At 37.5% G+C, this 19,158-nt stretch overlaps 1 protein-coding gene across 2 annotated transcripts; it reads right to left on the bottom strand.

Annotated features, from left to right (window-relative positions):
• Window positions 1-1,812: 1,812 nt before the first annotated feature.
• On the bottom strand, window positions 1,813-19,132 carry CNOT7 (CCR4-NOT transcription complex subunit 7). 2 transcript variants are annotated; one of them, XM_029935116.1, is made up of 7 exons: window positions 18,952-19,132; window positions 17,213-17,427; window positions 15,191-15,384; window positions 9,932-10,093; window positions 7,021-7,165; window positions 4,686-4,796; window positions 1,813-3,094 (listed from the first exon to the last, which is right to left on the bottom strand). In XM_029935116.1, the coding sequence occupies exons 2-7, from the start codon at window positions 17,327-17,329 to the stop codon at window positions 2,966-2,968; spliced, it is 858 nt and encodes a 285-aa protein (XP_029790976.1). In that variant the 5' UTR covers window positions 17,330-17,427; window positions 18,952-19,132; the 3' UTR covers window positions 1,813-2,965. The 2 variants fall into 2 exon arrangements, with proteins under 2 accessions (XP_029790976.1, XP_029790982.1); XM_029935122.1 differs by having other exon boundaries at window positions 1,813-2,592.
• Window positions 19,133-19,158: the final 26 nt, after the last annotated feature.

The following is a 19,158-nucleotide window of genomic DNA, read 5'->3' as shown; positions in this document are numbered from 1 at the left end:
GAATAATGGCGGGCAAAGTACTGGAGCATCCAACCTAAGCACCGAAGAAAAATATCAAAATCATTTGTCATTTTATAATTAACTGTTGATGTTGTGCCCAGTGTCCTCACTCTTCAACTGATTTTCCCAAAAGGCCACTGAATTTTCTGAATTTTCACTACACACATTTCTTTGGGCTACTGCATTCAAAAAGTAAAAGCTTTGACCAACAAACGGGCCCGTCATACGTACTTCGGTTGTAGTCTCATTTCCATTTCTTCTGTGAAGAAATCATGACGTGATGAGCTCTTCCATTTTACAGTGTGTAATCCTGTTGCTTCCCGGTCGTTGGGTATGCTGTGAAGAGTGCGTGGTGCGGTTCTGTCAACATCCATTGTGGTTTTTAGCGCAGCTACAGGGTCACTGCGCAGTAACCAGTATTTGACCATGTAACATGGGAAAATAATCCACACTCGTGTGCCTTCGAGGCACAGACGGTTCAAAGTGCAGTTTCTTGTCTTGACACCACGGACATGAACAGGTAACAGGAAATCATACAATGTGGCACATACACACGAGGCACGTCGGAGCCGCACCGCTGGCTCTGCAGCTTGCGGCGAAGGAGGGGGAGATGACGAGAATGTCACAGGCAGTCTCTGTAGCAGCTCTTCGACCCCCCCCCCCCCAGTGCCAAAGTAGCCAGAGACCATCCGGAAATGAGGAGTGTGGCCGCATTCTGATAAAACTAAAATTTGAACCTCATGTAATTTTCACAGGTCAGTAGTGTTAATCTTTTGTTTTTTTTCCCCCAACCATTTTAAAACTGTAAAAACCATTCTCCTCTCACTGCCCATAAAAAAACAGGCTGCAGGCCCCTTTGGGCCTGAAGGCCACAGCAGGCTGACCTGCTCCAGCAGAATTAAGAGTGTGAGGAGTCTAGAATTAATGGCTCAAGAATATTAGAAAACTATCAGCCAAATATCTTCTATCCAAAAGCTAGATTTAGCACAGGTCATAATGTTCCTCTTACAGAACTTATAAAATATTAGTATCTGAGAGACAATAAGCAAAATTGATACAAACTATGAAATTCAGCAACTATGTGGCTATTCAAAAGGGAATCTGTGTAATTCCTCTTTTTTTAAGGAGGTGAAGATCAAAATAAGAAACCAATCAGATTATCTGCTGTATTGGGTCAGCTTTAAAAAGAAGCCACAGTACGTCATACCAAATGTACTTTGTCTTTCAGAATAAGAATAAATGCATTCTTAGAAAGGAGATAAAAATTCTTAACATCTAGTTGAGGTATTCATAAAGAATAAGCCAACAGTGTTGCAATGCAAAAGGCTCGAGTAAGAGACTAATAATTAGCTACAGTTAAAGTTACTGAGTTGTGTTCAGGTGCTCATACTAAAGACAAAAAAACAAAAAAAATTCCCACAAATAATTTTAAAAATTACTAGTCATCAACATATATAAGAAAACATTTCCAAAGCCTTTATTTACAAAAGCTTTAAAAACAAATACCCTCTGTTTTGCAAATAACATTTTGTTTAAAAAGGACCGCCCAGTTACAGCACTGTAATATCATGAATAAAGAATGTACAAAGGAAACCAACCAGCGCGGCTAACATTGGGGGGTTTCTACTATCACTGGTCGCAATGTAGATAACACACATCGTAGCTTGCAGTCTCTCATTTCAGGGTTAATGATTACCAAAATGTCTTCCTACACATGCTCTGGTCTGGTCACGTACTCTGCATGGCTAAATATTTCACAGTCTCTTTTGTCAATATATATATAAAATAGATTGCAAAGATATACACAAAAAATAAGCATTACACTCCTCAGGTAACTTTATTAGCTATATATAAAACCATATGTATATTACATATATATATGGCTATATATAGAATATATTTTTGTATTTTGTTGTTTTCCACCAAATCTCTCCATTATTTATCTTTGTAACAACTATGAAAGCACAATTTTTTGTCTTCTAATTTAATCTGGTACAAAATATACCTAAAGACTTGCTATCTTTGGACTTCAAAGAAACTGGTTTGTGGAATCAACAAAGCAAGAGTTAAGTATGGCTATAAAACTTTTTAAAATTAGAAATAAGGGTAAACAGTGACAGAATAAAAAGCAGACCAAAGGGAGGTGTGCTATCACAAAAAAACTGCAGCTTCAATATCTTGGTACCAGTTTCCTGGCAGCCACTAAATATCCAATCGCGAGGGACTGTTCCTGAAGGGTGTAAAGCTGGTTTTGAGAACTTCAGTGCGAGCAGCCTACACATGCCAATGAGAACCTGACAGACGCGAGATGTGCTTGGAAGATTAAACACTACGTACAGAAACCGCAGTCACTAGCTCCTCAGTAGTCTTTTGTCTTTTTTTTTTGAAGTGTTGCTGAATCAACCGTTTGCACAATGCATGTGCTACTTCCATGGGTCAAAAACAAGTAAATACTGTATAAGATTGGCAGATGGTCATTTTTCCAGCTAAGACCAAGAAAAGCCAAAATTGCTGATAAAACAGAGGATTTGAGTCAGAATCACTCTCTAAAGTGCAAAATTGATGGTCCACAATCTCAAATAGCTAAAACTCCTGTAGAATGGAAGGGAGACATGAAACAGGGAAATAAATTACAGTCAGTGCTAGTTAATTTAGGAAAGGGGAGAAACAAACCAAGCCCAAGCAGGTAAAGTTTATCAAAACACGCAGTATGATGCAGCCTTCCCCACTCTCTGTCACACATGCCTGCTAACAAGGATATTAAGGCCAAATTTAACCTGAATGCTTTTCTATTTATTAAGATCTGAGATAGGAATGGTCATACTAGTACTGAAAGGCAGAAAATAAAATGGGCTATGAAAGAAAAAAAAATAGTATTATCTATTGTTCAAGGGATTCAACCAGAGATAAAACCTATATACAAGCTTGTGTGTAGCTCAGATAAAAATAAAAGGACTATTTCATGTCATGACTGCTTGTTGGCTTCCTCTTCATATGCATTCCCTGTGCCATTCTGTACATAGGATGAACCAGAACCAAGGCCATACAAATGACCACAATATTTGGCATCATCAATATGATCTTCAAAGAACATCTAAAAAGGAATTTTGGGGGGAAAAAAAAAAGATAATTTTAACCAAAAGGTACCAGTGGTAACTTATACTTCAGCAATGTAAGTACTGACTGTTCATTAACTAAAATGACAGCTCTTTTCTATGGTGCTCCTTTTTGAGGCCACACATTTCAAATTCAATGAGTAAGACTAATGTTCTCAAGCAGTAGAGAGCTCAAAAGAAACCAAAGAAAAAGATTACCAAAAAAATGTATAAATGTGTCTTTCCTATTAATATTTAGACCAATTTTATGAGAATTTGTAACCATGGGAAAAATGGCAGGCATTTTTATTCCATTAATTTAACATTTAACAATGAAAATGAATGAATATAGCCAATGATGGGAGAAAGGGTTTAGGCACCAGGCAAGTAGCCTTGAGTCTACATGCAAAGCTGAGTTGGCTGAAAACAGTCAAACCCTAAACATGTGTGGACAGTAAAATCTGAACATTCACACTAGGTTACTATTCTTGAAGAAGCCAAGAAAAATAGATAACAAATTAGTAGCAAGGAATCCACCATTCATTGAACCATTAAGGTATTTCTAAAATGCAAAGCTGAAAATCCAAAAGGTTGTTTTTAATTCTCTAATGTAGCACTCGGAAGAATACAAAACAAAGTATTTACTTGTCACGATTAAGACATTCCAAATCACTTCTGAATCAGTATGTGGCAAACACCTATTACGCTTTCTATTATTAATACATTGCTACAAAAGTTTTAAATTTCCAGATACTTCTTAGTCAATTCTTTAGTGTCTAAGAGGATATACTCAAAAGAATTCTACAATTATATTTTGTGAAAAGGAAAACTTTCTTTTCTTTGCATTTAATTTACAGTGAGGTACACCTGCATGTATCACTTCTTTACAAAAGCTAGGAGTAGACTTGGGTTCATTCAATTCCACTCTTCCATACCTAGCTTTTATCTGAGGAATTCAGTTCTACCTGTTGTCACTTATAGGACTCTGCTTGATATGGTTTTTGATTCTACAACTATTTTAGATTTACTTAACCACTTGAGAATTCAGAATCTCTTGTAAGAGTTGGTCTACTAAAAGCACTATATAAGCACTACCCTACTAATCCTCAAAATGCTGAAAAACGGCATAAGCAAATGGGATTTTCCCAGAAAAGACAATGCTGGGGAAACCTAATGAACAGACCCCTGGACTCGGCAGAAGCAGCACTGCTGGGGTTACAGAAAGAATGCTGGCGTTCGCCCACTAGTATTGTGTGTGAGACCCTGCATGAAAGTCACTAGCCTCTAGCTTCAGTTTTCTCATCTAAGAAATAGGATGGCTGAACCTTCATGACTCCTAAGGTAGTTTAAATGGTTTCATTTTCCAGTCTATGAAGAACGCATTTTTTATTTCCTTCTGAACTACATTTCAAGAGGACTTATTTTTGAATATTTTCATTCAAGCATGGTGGACACAAGTTCCATGGTACCTCTAATTCATTTAATAACACTTCATTTAATAACATTTATTGCCCAAAAACTTTTGCCATAAGATTTTTAATGTTCTCAACCTAACAACCAACTGAGAAAAAGGCACTGATGTCTTCATACTTCTCTCATTTTGAAAAAGGCCATTCCTGTGAGCAGTGAGTCAGAACCTGCTTGATGCTGCGGTCCTATCCGCTCCAGCTCTAACTGCTCAGCAACTTCCTGTAAACCACCCTAGAAGAAAGAAAACTTGCCTGTCACAACAGAAACCATACGATACCCAAATTCGCAAATTACATCGCTTAGACACTGACCAAAATATGAAGACTTTAGCATGTAAAGCTGGACCTTATGAAGGTTAGAAAAAGACTGAATTACAAAACTGAAAGTATTTGTTGAGTATGGGGGAAGCTTATGAGTTAGTAGGCAATGAGATCCTAATTGGGAAAATTTATCTCCATCATATGCTTTAAGGCATGTGACAGGGAAGTAACTTTCCTAAACTATGAGGGGAGAAGATCCTATACAAGGGGACAAGTATACTGGGGACATTTATTAAGTACCTTCACAGTCAATCCATCGATCAACAGTAAACTGACCATCAGCAGGTCCTATCAAATTTTCTTAACCTTCTTACCAATCTCTAGTTTCATCTAAATAATTTGTACAAAACAAAGCTATTATGACTAACCAAATCCTTAAAAATTCACTAAGTGCTTAATTATGGTTTTGTTAAAAAGAAGAACATGCTGTTAAAAGAATACAAGTCCTTAGAAGGGTCTGCTAAATGTCTGGTTATGTTAGTATTGCCAGGCTTAGAAAACGGAGTGAAAGGAAGGAAGAGAAAAAAAGAAAAAAGAGAAGAAATACAGAGGAAGGAAGAGAGGGAAGCAGAACAACGGGAAAGTAGCAGGGGACTAAGGAGAGAAAGAGCAGGTCAAAGAACAAAAGCAGCACAAATTCCTCTCTGCTAACCCTCCTCTGCTTCACAGTTTGAAAGAGTGCACTGCACAGACAGCACTTGCTTCCGTGCTAAGAATAACACGAGGATTAGGTATCCTTAGCAGCTGCTTAGGAGAGCAACAGAGTAGGGTCATTCAGCAGGGGTGACTGTAGGTCAAAAAGCACCTTTGTCATTAACCTAAATTTAACACAGCAGCTCACTTAGGGCCTATTCAGAATTATCTGGTATACTTAGAACTTTTCCAGTATCATATACAGCGAGTAATAATTTGATTGTTCCCGAAAAATGCCATTGTAGGGGTATGTCAGAGTTTAAAATGCATTTCCAAAGCCAGATTAGAACATTTAGGCCATGGATTCCCAGCATGTAATACTTTCAAGGGGTGGACTGAGTTCTTACAGCACTAAGGCTATCCTACTGCAAGCTCACTAGAGTCACAGCTACAAGTCTCTTCACACTGCACAGAATTCTTAGAGGTGCTTAGAGAAAGTCATTTTTCTTAAAAAGGCTACTTTTCTTCTGATTTTAAGTTCACTTGTCAAAAGCAAGTTTTCCTTACTTAACTCCTAACTTGTTTCTTTCTGGCTAAAAGTAAAACTCTGAAAGTTTTTACCATCTCCTTAAAGTCTAACTTTATCTGTACCTCTAAAAACCTGGTAAGAAAATGTGATCAACCTTCACTTAGGTTCTACAAAGCCACCATTTACTGAAATGTGCTTTTTAGTTGCAGCTTAAATACAAACTTTCCTGAAAAAAAATAAAGCCCTTCTACTCCTTAGGAGCCCATGTCACAATGGGTGAGTTCATTCCAAAGCTGAAGGGCTTCTACTTCTTAAAGATATGCTCCTTTGGGAAGAAATTAATGTTCAGAAGTAGCAAATTATTACACACACATTCAGCAGGGACAGAATGCAAGTTCCTGTCTAGACAGGACCTACAATTTACTAGCACTTAACCACTAACAACTTGACATCTTTTGGGCCAGGAAGAAAAAAAAAAACCCTTTTAGTCACATAAATTAATCCTAGGAACAGGATCCTGTGACTAGATGCAACAAAATGATTTCTCTCCAAGCTGAAGGGAAAACTCTGTCACATGACTGACCGCAGCACCTGCATGTTGGTGGCCACCTCGGATTTCTGCGGCCTGGACAGAGCACGCGCATCTGCTCGGCCGTGAGAGCCTGTGCTTCTGCGCGTGAGCGCTCCCTCGCCTTCACACTCTCATGCAGGCTTGTGACTTTCAATCTGTCAGTGATGAAACGCTACCTCGTGGTTTGAATTTTGTTGAAAACTTACTCTGTCAGTACATACTGAAGCGCTGAAAAAGGGTTTCCTATAAACTTATGCAAGAAATAGAGTCAAATGCCCAGATAGTATAATTGCATTTCAAAACTTAAAATATGGCTAAAAACACCCCAGGCTAGGATCTCACTCGTCAGTCACTCGGTCTAAACAGTGTGCGCATCACAAATAAAGCCACACGAAGCCTTACTTTGAGGTTTTTGCAGCTCTTCATGAGGTACTTGACATCATATATGACAGGAAAGAATAATCGAAGGATCTCAAAGAAGTCAAGTTCTTCCTCAGGCAAGTTAGAGTTGGTCAAGATTTTGATTAAATAGCCAAAGTCATAACCACTACAAAAGGGTTAAATACAGAACAGAGGCACATAAATACCACAGATGAAAAAATAATTCTTCCCCCGATACAAATTTTAAGTGACTCATAACTGTAGTCAAAAAAGGAATCAACCAAAAAAATAAAAAAACGCACATGAGAATAGAGAAAACAGATACATTTATAATGATAATGAGAAAATGCCATCATCTTACCAACAGTGATAAGAATACATCACTTTCAAAGGTATCAATATAGAGATCAATACTTGCATCCTGAGCCTGCAGTCACTAGATTATAATCTGACGATCTGAATGTCTCAAAAAATTTAAGTAACTAGGGAATTGGAAAAATGAAGAATGGAAGTCTGGCTAAAAAGGTCAAACATAGCAGAACTGGCAAAAATATTACAAATCTTCCCCATATTTTACATAAAGAGGTCATATACTTAAAAATCCAAAGAATAATTCCCTAATGAAATAAATATCTTACTTCCTTAAATGACCTCATCAACATTCTCTTCCCTCAAAATTCTGTTCCTATCTCATTGTGACTCCTCAAGATTTAATAAGGGAAATGTTGCAGATGGAAGAAGTAAAAGTAGTAAACACTGAGAAGTGTTATCCAGAGAATAAAATACCAACTCCCACACTTTCAAATCAAGATCTTCTATCTCAATTGTTTAGCTTTTTCCACAGCTTTCTACTTCCCTACATTCCCGTGCCATAATTACACAGCCTTTTCCCCGTCTACTTTCCTTCAAGGGCCTCTTACAGGATGCCTTCCCTGAAGAGGCTGGCTCCCCATGATTTCTTACACAAATTGTTTTCTTGTACTACCCTTCACAATAAATGCATTGTGTTTTCCACTAGTCTTGTAGGAATCACATTTTTAAAAGTAGCTCTTAAAAAATCTTTTATTTCACATAGTTGGAACTCAGTAAATATTTGATGAGAGATGCCATTAACATATCTTTTGGGTGATACAAATAAAATTTCTATTTAATGTTCAGAATTACTTCTAATTTTAAGAAGAAAAGTTTTACCATTGAAGACCATTAATGAATACTAAGAGCAGAACCCTTTACATTTCTGGTAATTGGCGAGGAAGTAACTGCTATCTAACTATAATTCAATACAGCATTAGCTCACTGCTAGTAAAAGATTATATTAAAATTTAGAATTTATAAATTTCTTAAACAAGTCTTGATCTCCTAGAAATAGGCTAGAATATGAAAACAGTTAACGACATTTAGAATAAAATCTTGACAAATGCTAGAGTCTAATTTAGACTCCACACTCTAAGAAGACATGAACCCTTTGTGTTTCGGTTCATTTTAATATCCCAGTGCCTAGCACACAGTATTTGCTCAGAGTACTTTTTGAACGAAAGAATAGGTCATAACAAGGATGAAGCTTGCTAGTCATGACCAGGAAAGCAAAGAAAAAGAAGACCTGAAAAAACAGTCCTCAAATTAACAGAGACTTGGGTCTGGTCTCCTGTGGTAGAGGCTTAAATGGAGAAGAAGAGAGGACAGGTAACAACTAGTATGTCCAATGTCCCCAATTCAAAAATTACTGCATAGTACGATAGCAGGGTTTACAATATAAATACTCCTTCACTATCATCATTCCACACAGACCAGAGCTGGAAATTCTAAAGCACACAGGAAACTCAGACGTTTTAAAAATATGTGTGAAATGAGCCCAATGTTAAGAATATTAATACCTCCAAAAAACAATGCTTTTTAAAGACAACGAAAGGTCAAAGAAAATCATTCCCAAGGCCAGTTTTAGTCCCTGGGCTTCCAATTTAATTTAGTTCACCTAGATAACAAAATTCTGACTTACCTGGAAATCTGTACAAAATGACAGACTTCCTAGAAAATTCCCTTCCTAGAAATTCTCTTCAACAATCCAGTTTTATAATAAAAAAGAATTAAAAATGACCATTTATTGATCATTAAAACAAGTTATTTAAGTGATATCTTACTAATCACTCTATTTGAAAAAAATTAAAAGCCACCACACCCACCCCCCCCAGCATTCTCTTTGCTTTTTTCTTCACAGCACTTATCAACGTCTAACAAACCACAATGTAAATTTCATTATTAAAAAAACTGCCAACTCCCACCAGAATATAAACTGCAGGAGAATAAGTTTACTCTGGTTTATTCACAGCTTAATTCCTAAAATATTATATCACTGTGCTTGGCACTGGCAGATATTAAATATTTTTTAATGAATGGTTTCATTCTTTAATTTTTTTAATGTTTATTTTTGAGAGGAAAGAGCATGAGCAGGGGAAGGGGTAGAAAGAGAGGGAGACACAGAATCTGAAGTTGTCAGCACAGAGCCCAACACAGGGCTCAAACCCACAGGCCATGAGATCATGACCTGAGCCAAAGTTTGATGCTCGACGAACTAAGGCACCCAGGAGCCCCAGGAATGGTTTCATTCTGAGGGTCAGAAATGTTAAATAACTCTCAGTAACACTGATTCCGAGTTTTACACCAGTAAAACACTGGTGGATTTAAACCAAAATCGACTTTTCCAGCTTCGCTCTTTCCACTATGCAATACTGTCACTCACAGGCAAAAATGAATCACATATCTTTAAAATAAACCTTAAGTTGACCAATATTAGCTTCTTACAAGAGGAGACTGCTACATGGCGGCCAATTCCTTGTAGAACTAAGCCTGAAATTGCCGAAACAGTGACCCACGCCAGGTGTGACGCAGCTAGGAAATGCAAACACGAATGCCATTTTCAGTGCCATCTTTTTACCTATGAAATGATAACCATTTGACCCCTTCGCAGAGCACCACTCCTGATGTCATAAGAAGTTCTGCAAAGTACTGGGTCTCAATTCCTTCCTCCTCATGCTTTTTAAACTGGATGCCAGATGTTGTCAGTAGCTCTATGGAGTCCTGTGCATACATGTCCTCCCTGGCAGGAGAGAAAGACAGACAACCTTCAAAACTGCCATTCTTCAAACAACTGGTTTCCTCCCACTTATATATAACAACTGTGGGGCCAGAAAGAAAAAAATAGAAAGTTGGCTTGGGTCCAATTATTCCAATGCTTCTCATATATGAAGCAAAATACAATTTAAATGTAAAGGTTATTATTTTAGAAAAGTATTCAGTAAAGCATCATTCAGAAAGAGTCTAAGAGCGAGATTTTTATTTTTACTGTCAGCTCAATTTCATTAGCCTTTCACCAGTTCAGTACATTTAACTGAGGTTGGGGGGGAAAAGGTCTTTTACTCACCAGGGGCTACCACCCAAAATAAAAGGCACATTCTTTTCAGGGGCTTTCAGTCCCAGCAGCTTTTTTATTGCTGCCAGGTGGAGCTGCAGCCACAGGGGGGAGAGCCTACGTCCATCTCCATGCCCCCAGCAGCACCAGAAAGGAGACCAAGAGGAAAGTATCTGATGTGGCTGAGTTAAAACTATAGTCCAAATTAAAGGAGATTACTGCCCTCAGTAATGAGCCATTCAAATGGCTCCAACAACCAATAAAAGATTTAAAATGAAAGACTTTATGTAACAGCAATTTCTTCTTCCAACAATCTTAATCCTAGAAAACTACCTTCCAGAAATCAAGCCAGGAAATCTAAATATAAACCAATCCTTCAAGATTTTACTTAAGCCAAAAAGAAATCTCTAATTTCTAAACACAAACACATAGGTATCCAAAATGTTAAAAGGATCAAAATAAAGGTATTATGTTTTGGAGAATACATGAAAAGTATCTCATGCACTACCCATTAAATTTTTATTTACTTTTTTAGTTGCAAGAATACTGGCTTCCACAACTTAGTAAAAGAAAATTCTATTAAAAGCTTTAACAAAACTGATTAAACAATATCATTACACTTTGGTGAAAAAGTATTCTTATGGTCTATTCTCCAGAAATCAGTTTGCTTCTAAATGTTTGAAAAATGTTATTTGAAAAATAACAAAACAAAACGTGGGCAGATGACAGATGGCAACTACACTTACTGAGAGCACTGCACAATGTCGAGAACTGTCAGATCATTACACTATGCACCTGCAGTTAGTATAACACTGTATGTGAACTATACCATAACATAAACATTTTTTAAAAAATAGTAAAACTACCATTAAAACATTTAAAAAAGGAGAAGCACAAACTTTATGTCAAAATTCCTATCTGAATAAATCTAACACAAGTTTTTTGATTAAACAACAGATATTACTGGCCTTCTTACACTAAAAACATGTACCCTGGGGAGCCTTGGTGGCTCCATCAATCAAGAATCAACTCTTGGTTTCGACTCAGGTCACGATCTCATGGTTGTGGGATTGAGCCCTGAGTCAGGCTCTGTGCTGACAGCACAGAGCCTGCTTGGGATCTTCTCTTTCTCCTTCTCTCTGTCCCTTCCTGAACTCACACGTGCACTCTCTCTCAGAATAAATAAGCTTAAAAAATAATTTTAAAATATATATATATGTACCTTAAACAATTAACATCCCACACTCATCAACGTCTGATGCCTGCAAGGAGAGGCATGCTTTAGCAAATTGTAACCAACCAAAATCGTAACAGATTCTTTCCCTAGACTCACATTATTCGGGGCCATATGCTCACTTCACCTTTACTTTAGTGCTTTGTCTCTCAACCAGAACGTGAGCTTCAAGAGGGCAACGGTTGTTGTGTATTTTGTCTAATGTATATCACCACATCAAAAATAAGTGAAAGACAACAATCGAGTGTTGCACTACCCCAAACTTGCCCAATAACAGTCACCCAGAGCTTACCAAGAATGTGGATTTCCAGGTCCTATACCTAGACCTACTGAATCACAGTCTCCAGAAGAAAGATCTGGGGGAAGTACCTCAGATGTTTGATGATCAAATAAGTTTTGTTAACAAAAAAAGTGTAAAAATTATTTTTCTTTTCTTTTTCTCTATAATTCACAGAATTCAGATTAAGTTAATGTACTGTCCTTTACATTTCTTTGGATAAAAATTTATAATTTGGAACCAATTTCATGTTTTATAATGCCCGACTCATTAGAAGAGAAAGCTGGGAACTCCATACAGATAGGCTAATAAATCTCAAAACAGGATAAAGAAATTTCCTGCTGGTAAGGAAAGCTTCATAGTTATTATAACTTAATTCTCCAGATCAAGACTGTCCCTTTCCTAGGGTATCCACTTCAAGTTTTGAAATCATTCCCCACCCTCAAAGATCCTAGTAAACGCAGAAAAATATTAAAATATGCCAATCTCAAAAAAGTAGTTAAAATGTTGTCGAGTCATAACTCTAAGGATTGCTGAAACTGAAGGGCTTACTGACTAGAGCAGTCTGTTCAGAACAACAATGAACAGTAATGTCACTGCTCCTAACACTGATCAACGACTTAGCTTTAAGATGGCAAAATACCCAGTCTTAATAGCTGAACAGGAATGAAAGTTATGTACAAATCTCTAAAAAAAGTTTTTCCCAAAAAACAGATACAAGGTTACTCATCTCAAATAATATCCTAAAAACAGAAACTAACTTAATTAGGTATGTTAAATTCAGTAAATAAATATCTTCTCACCATTCTTTTAAAGTAGGCTCCATGCTCAACGTGGGGCTTGAACTCATGACTCCAGGATCAAGAGTCACATCTTCTACTGACTGAGCCAGCCAGGTGCCCCTACTTTTTGGCATTATCTACAAGTATAAACTTGACCTCCTACACAAATTCACATTTTTAAACACAGCAGATTAAAGATTCTACAATTTGGAAATGCCTTCCAACCTCAATCTATTCCTAGCTTAACATGTATTTTACATTTTAAAACATGCATGCCATATATTTAAGTTTACGCCAAAACTCACAAGCAAAGGCAAACTAGAATACAGACTATCACAAATACATGGATGATTACTAAACCTAATATTTAATGAACTCAAATCAAGAACATACAAGATGCTCCAAAAATCTGCAAAGGCTATCTGAAAGACACGATGAGGACCCGCGCATCTGTACCCGACCACTGCCCTTTAGCCTTCAAATGCCCGTGCGCTGTCCGACAAAGTCAGAACCACCCTGTTTGATTCTGCAGTCCTGTCTACTTACGGTACTATTTGTCCTTTTCACTGCCATTTTTCTTAAATGAATTCTCAGTTTCCTGTTACCAGTGAACCCACAATCTCCTATAACCCTACTACACTATTAAAACAATTCTCTCAAATACCAAGAATTACCTCAACCATCAAATTGATGACTTCTTAGAAATTCATTCCCATCTCCATTGAGAAAGCTTTCTTCTGCACAGTTCATCAATATTCCACTTCAGTTTTCAATCTACGTATCAACCCCAAAATCAGTTTGGAGAGAATTTCCATATAATGATCATTATCTAACACTTTTAATTCTCAGACTTTGGCAAATGAAGTTACAGGAACGCCAAGTTATAAAGACCATGTCCAGCTTTCCTCAACACTATATCCCTGGTGTCTGGCACAGCTGCCGACACATCCTAGACACAATAAAAAAGTCAATTTTCATCTTTCTTTAAAATATCCAAGATTCAATTAATGGTACTCTAGCTCCACATTAGGCAGTTCCAGGCTTATCTTCCAATTAATCAGTTCTACTTAAATAACATGTTTCACCAAATCCTTCTCCTTAAACTTCTTCTCAGACATTAACATTAGTATAAATGGTACTAAAACTTGATAACACACAGCCCTCTCTGTATAAGAAAAAAAAGTCCTTCAAAGATTGTGATAGTAAGGCAGTTGTTAATATAATAAAGATGTTATATTAGGAAAGGAAAATGTCAATTTTAACTAAAATGAAGACAGGGATGGGTCGCCTCCTACTCATGTATTTACATCACACCAGTATCTTAGTTAAAAAACAAGGTCCTAATGATCAGCTGGGGGAAAAAAGTAACATGAAACTAATGATATGGCTAAGAACTAACTTTAAAAAGTTATTTTCTTTAGTACTTATAAAAGATTTTTACCAGTTTAAAATAGACAGGAGTACTTTTTACCCTTTGAAGCTTCTGGCATACATTATGAAATCCAACCAAGTAAAACCAGAGTGAGGCTAAACTTTATGTCATTAGAAGTCACCGCACCCCACTGACCCTACTCTAACAATCATTGCCCTTTTAGATCTTCCATGCTAACTATCACAGAATCGTCCAGAGGACAGAAGGCTCTTACACTGGCACCACCATTAAATGTCCCACAGCTTCTTTTACTAGTTTTTAAACCAGATACATCATATTGCACCAGTACAGGCTGTCAAATAGAAGGATACCACAGTATTGTAACTTAGTAAGAATGTATTAAATATTTCCCCACCTTACACTAAGTTTGTAAAAAATCTGCTCTTACCCCAAAACACTCTAAACTTCCCTAAACTATCAAGACTACTAATACTACGAGTAAAGAAACTGAGTTTTAACCTAAGTCCTGAGTTAGAATTCAGATTCTGGAAGAGAACTGCAGCTTCTGAACTGTTTCTTCAAGAAATACCAAGTTCAAGGATACCATTATCCCTCCTATAAATAGGCTATGAGAGGCCTTTTCGGGGATCTGGGACTAAAATTATTAATATAATACTGACTTGACAGCAAAATGCACCCAAGTTTCCAAGAAATGTCTTACTACCCTTGACATGTAATCTATTCATAAACTGGAGTTTGACGATAATAAAAATCTCTTCACAAGGATAACTACTACAATAAAGGCTTATAGTTTGAAAGCAAAACTAATATAAATTTTTCTATCAAGAAGTATTTTCAATATCCAAGGTTTTCCAAATTTGAAAAAAGTAGTCATAATTTTTGAATAACATCTCTAAAATTCAAAATATTTGAATATGAAGTCATCTTTACCCTAATTTTTTTGTCCCATAAGAAGAAACCTAATCTTTTGAATTTTAGGCTTTAAACATTTATAGGATAACAGAGCCGAATTCAGGTAGCATTTCATTCACCATACTTGAGGGAAAGCAATTTCTACAATTAAGCTAAAAAATCTGGGTTATGTTTATTTCTCACTTACGTCAAATTAAATTTAAAATTAAACTGCCAAGTTGAAGTTCCTGGAGGGTATTCTCCTTGCTCATTCATAAATGTCAGTCCTAGCTGAATTATCTTTAACAAGTCTACATTACATCGCAAGAGTTGGTACTGATAGTCAGCATTGCTCCTGAATTCTCCAATAGGTCTTGCAACCACACCTGGAAACTCGGTGTCCTGTAAAATAGTTTTAAGATTCATTATTTACTAAATGTTCAAAACCACAATCCACAGATTGTTCGAATAAATAACTTTCGGTACAAGTTAAAGAATACTGTTACAATATTCTATACTTTCATAATCAATAACAAATTACCTTTTAACTATGAAAAGCATTACATTTTAAAACCATAAAACTCTACAAATTTAATAGCTTTTTCTTATTTTAAGTATCATGTCAGTAAAAAATTACTGTGTGTAAGATATGAATGAGAAATGCAACCAAGTACTCTATTCCCAAGGGGGAAAAATCATATATTCATGTTTCTCAAGGGCTATGTGAAACTATGCCCATAGAATGCTAGCATTAAAATCAATGAAGAACTGGTTAATGAGAATGGAAAACACATCATACTTTCCAATTATGTCTCTCAGACCAGGTCTGTCTAAACACCAAAACCCTCTTCATTTCTTGGAACTACAACACTACTCTCTCTATACTCTAGGGGAAAAAAAGCATGCCATCAAAAATTGCATGAAACCCACATATTTCTGTAGAATGTTATCATGTCTCTATTTTGTGGGATAAAAGAAACCTTCAATTCTAAGTATGCGTAAGTACACATTTATTAAACAGAAAGTTGTCTATGTTCACTCAAATATTTGTATTCTTACCAGTCAACCTGCCCCTACCCACAGAAAAGCATTTATTTATTTGCATTAAAAGTACCGAGAAAAGGAGAGTATCATACATCACTTTAATTTTAAAATTCAAACTGAAAAGCTAAGAAAAAATCTGAATATCAAATCCCTATGAAACCGTAAAAGAAATTAAAACCTCTTTAAATTTAGTCCAACTCAACAACCCCTTTACTGGATGCTCTATGTTATGCTAGGTGTGTTGTGGGGGAGAAAGGATGACTCAGACAGTAACTCCCTGCTTTGCAGAACTTACAATCTAGAAAATGGTACAATAACTAACAGATGTACAAGGTACAGTAAAGCAGCAAAATAACTGAACAGTCTAGGTCGACTGATTAATAAATGCAAAAACAGAGATGCTTAACAACACAGTGTGTTCATGCAACTCCAATGAGGATTCAAACAACAACAAACAACTGCAGATCAATATTTCACTGGGAGATCTGAGTGGTTTTTTTTTTTTTTTTGAGAAAGGCATGCAGGAGCTCCCCAGCTTTCGGGGGCAGTGCTCAGCTGGTATTACCAGGTAGGCCCTTGTGTTGCTAGGAGCTGACCAGGTACTCACAGCTAGGTTCCACCGCTCTGCTGCAGATCAACAGATTCACACTTCAACATCAGACAAGCCCACTATGTAATCGTGACTGAACACGGACTAAAATATAAACATTGTCCAAACCACAAGACCAATCAGTCTTCTACCTTGGCTAATTTAAGTAACCGTTGCTTCTTTATAGAGTTAGTCTCACTCTAGTCTTCCTCATTCTAGTATGGCCTTATTAAGATACCCTGTCAGGGAATTTTCCCAGCTTCCCAACAGCAACCAATTCAGAGCAAGGACCTGCTTCCTTAATCCCTAAAACCACTTGACACAAGCCCAAATCCTAAAAGTCTTTTCTAACACTCTTACGCAAATGTCCCATGTTCCAGTGGTATGAACTGTCCCTCACTACAATGAGTAATAAACCCAATTTGTCACACTGCAGATGTGTTCCTGTTAATCTCTGTTTGAACGACATGGACAAAACTTCTTTTTATAATTAAATAAACCCCTTAAAGAATAAACCAGATGGGTTGAATTCAAGACTTTAAAAAACCCTCTTCCTCTTTTAAAAGAAATATTTTAAGGATTTGATCATAGGCATACCATAGCAACGTAATTGTATTTTCGGATAACTTGACGAATTTTCTTCATCTCTTCATCCAGGTTGCAAGCCCAAACTTCACAAATTCTTTGGCTATGATCTACAGTTGCTGCTGGCATAGTGAGGGCACAAGAAGTCTAGATGCCAAGCATCAAAATATTATACTTGATTGACGATTTGTTTGTTTCATAAAATACTTTATCCTTTATTTTTGTACCTGTCAAAATAAAACCAAAATAAAACCCAGCAATATCAGAAATCTGAATCATAGAATAATTGAGTTGATGCAAACCTAAAAGATTATTTATTGAAAGTCCTTGACTCATATGATAATCAGTTTGGGAAATGACTGGTCTAAAAGCACATAACTAGTCAGTTAAAAAAAAAAAAGAAAAGAAAAAAGGGATGCAACATTGGTTTCCTGGTTCTAATATCAATGTTAAGTAAAAACAGTATTTTCTTATGTGTACATACTAATCATTTTCAAAAACTTTCCATTAATTGATGACTGCTCTGAATTCAACTCACTCCTTGGATTGAACTTTAGAAAGACATCCACATCCATCTCCGGACAAAAAATGAAAAGTTAAATACTGATCTATATGTGACGAGATCAGATGTACTATGAAAAAGGTAGTGTTGGCTTTTACTCATTAACAGAACATTCAAAATCGGATCTGATTACAAAGTCTACTTTACTGACATTTATTCGAGTCAGATTGGAAGGGGCTTTTTAGTAAACCAACAACAAAGAAAACAAAAGAAAGCTCTGTCTGAAAAATAACAGCCACAGAAACTATTTGAATGTCCATAACTGCAGGAAGGAAAAAGACAGGAAGCAATAGGGTGTATGCATTTCAAATTGGTTCTAATTTCCTAAAAACTACCAGCATTTTTTCCCTAGTTACCAAACACACATCTCACCTTTCTGGTCCATAAACACAGTATAATGGTACACAATGCTAAGAGTACAGACCAATATTTTGATTCTTGGGCAGGAAAATTACAAATGCTCCTTAATTTACCACACAAGTTTGAAAAAATCCTAACAAACAACGGTAACAAAGGGAATTATGACCCCCTCCCCCCGCCCCAACACTTCAGTCACAAATGTAACCTCGAGGGCTCCAAGAACAGAAACCAAAGATCCAGGGGACCCCCTCCCTCCTATATATATGACCCTCCTCCTCCGCTAAACACATACACAGACTTCAGAAAGACCCTGTAGCTTAACAATGCTTTCTCCACCTCTCTCTCTACAATTCCAGAAGCCCAGAGGAGGCACCAAAGGCCTTCTCATTACTGGATAGAATCTCCGTACTGCAGCCTCCCAAAGAAACGAGAGACCAGCACAGAGGCATTCAAGTCATAGATAATTCTCTTCCCTGGCATAGGGCCAGGGTGAGGGTGCTTGATAACCATTTACTGGAGCCAGACTGACTCCAAAGAACTGTTGCGAGAAGAAATACGAGGAGCTGAGGATCTAGGCCACCGCCCTCCACTCCCAATTTCCGTCCAACAACGTCGAAGCCCCAGGTACAAAGCCTTTGCGTCATCACCCCGCGCCACCCCCTTGACATACCCTCAGCCCGTTACCCTGCCCCCCTCCACCCGCCGCCTAGCTCTTTCCTTCGCCGGCCGCGTTCCAGCTGGCGCCATCTCTCACCCTCTCAGGTTCATCGTTCCCGCCCCCTTTCTACTTCCCCAACCCGCCCCTCCCCCCGGCAGACGCAAGATCTACTTGTGTCGCTGAGCTCGCGCTCCTCCTCCTCCTCCTCGCCATAGAGACAGCAACCAGCGGCGGTGGCGGTGGCGGTAGCGGCGGCAGCAGCGGGTGCCCCATAGACACCTCACGCCCAGCAAGGGGGAAAGGGGAGCCGGGGCTGCGCCGTGCCGTGCTGCGCCGTCGCTTCTCGCACGTCCTGGAGGGGGCGCTAGGTGATGACGT

This window comes from Suricata suricatta, chromosome 1, assembly GCF_006229205.1.
Source record: "Suricata suricatta isolate VVHF042 chromosome 1, meerkat_22Aug2017_6uvM2_HiC, whole genome shotgun sequence".
NCBI lineage: Eukaryota > Metazoa > Chordata > Mammalia > Carnivora > Herpestidae > Suricata > Suricata suricatta.
Note: the sequence above shows the minus strand (reverse complement) of the source record. Positions and strands in the feature narration are given on the sequence as shown.

What these genes read in the sequence shown, in the direction of transcription:
- CNOT7 (XM_029935116.1), bottom strand. Translation starts at nt 17,329, where the DNA reads ATGCCAGCAGCAACTGTAGATCATAGCCAAAGAATTTGTGAAGTTTGG. An exon ending in AATTTTAAATTTAATTTGAC is followed by an intron (nt 10,094 to 15,190) that starts GTAAGTGAGAAA and finishes CTCTCCTGCCAG; the next exon opens with GGAGGACATGTATGCACAGG. An exon ending in AGAGCTGCAAAAACCTCAAA is followed by an intron (nt 4,797 to 7,020) that starts GTAAGGCTTCGT and finishes TCTTTCTTCTAG; the next exon opens with GGTGGTTTACAGGAAGTTGC.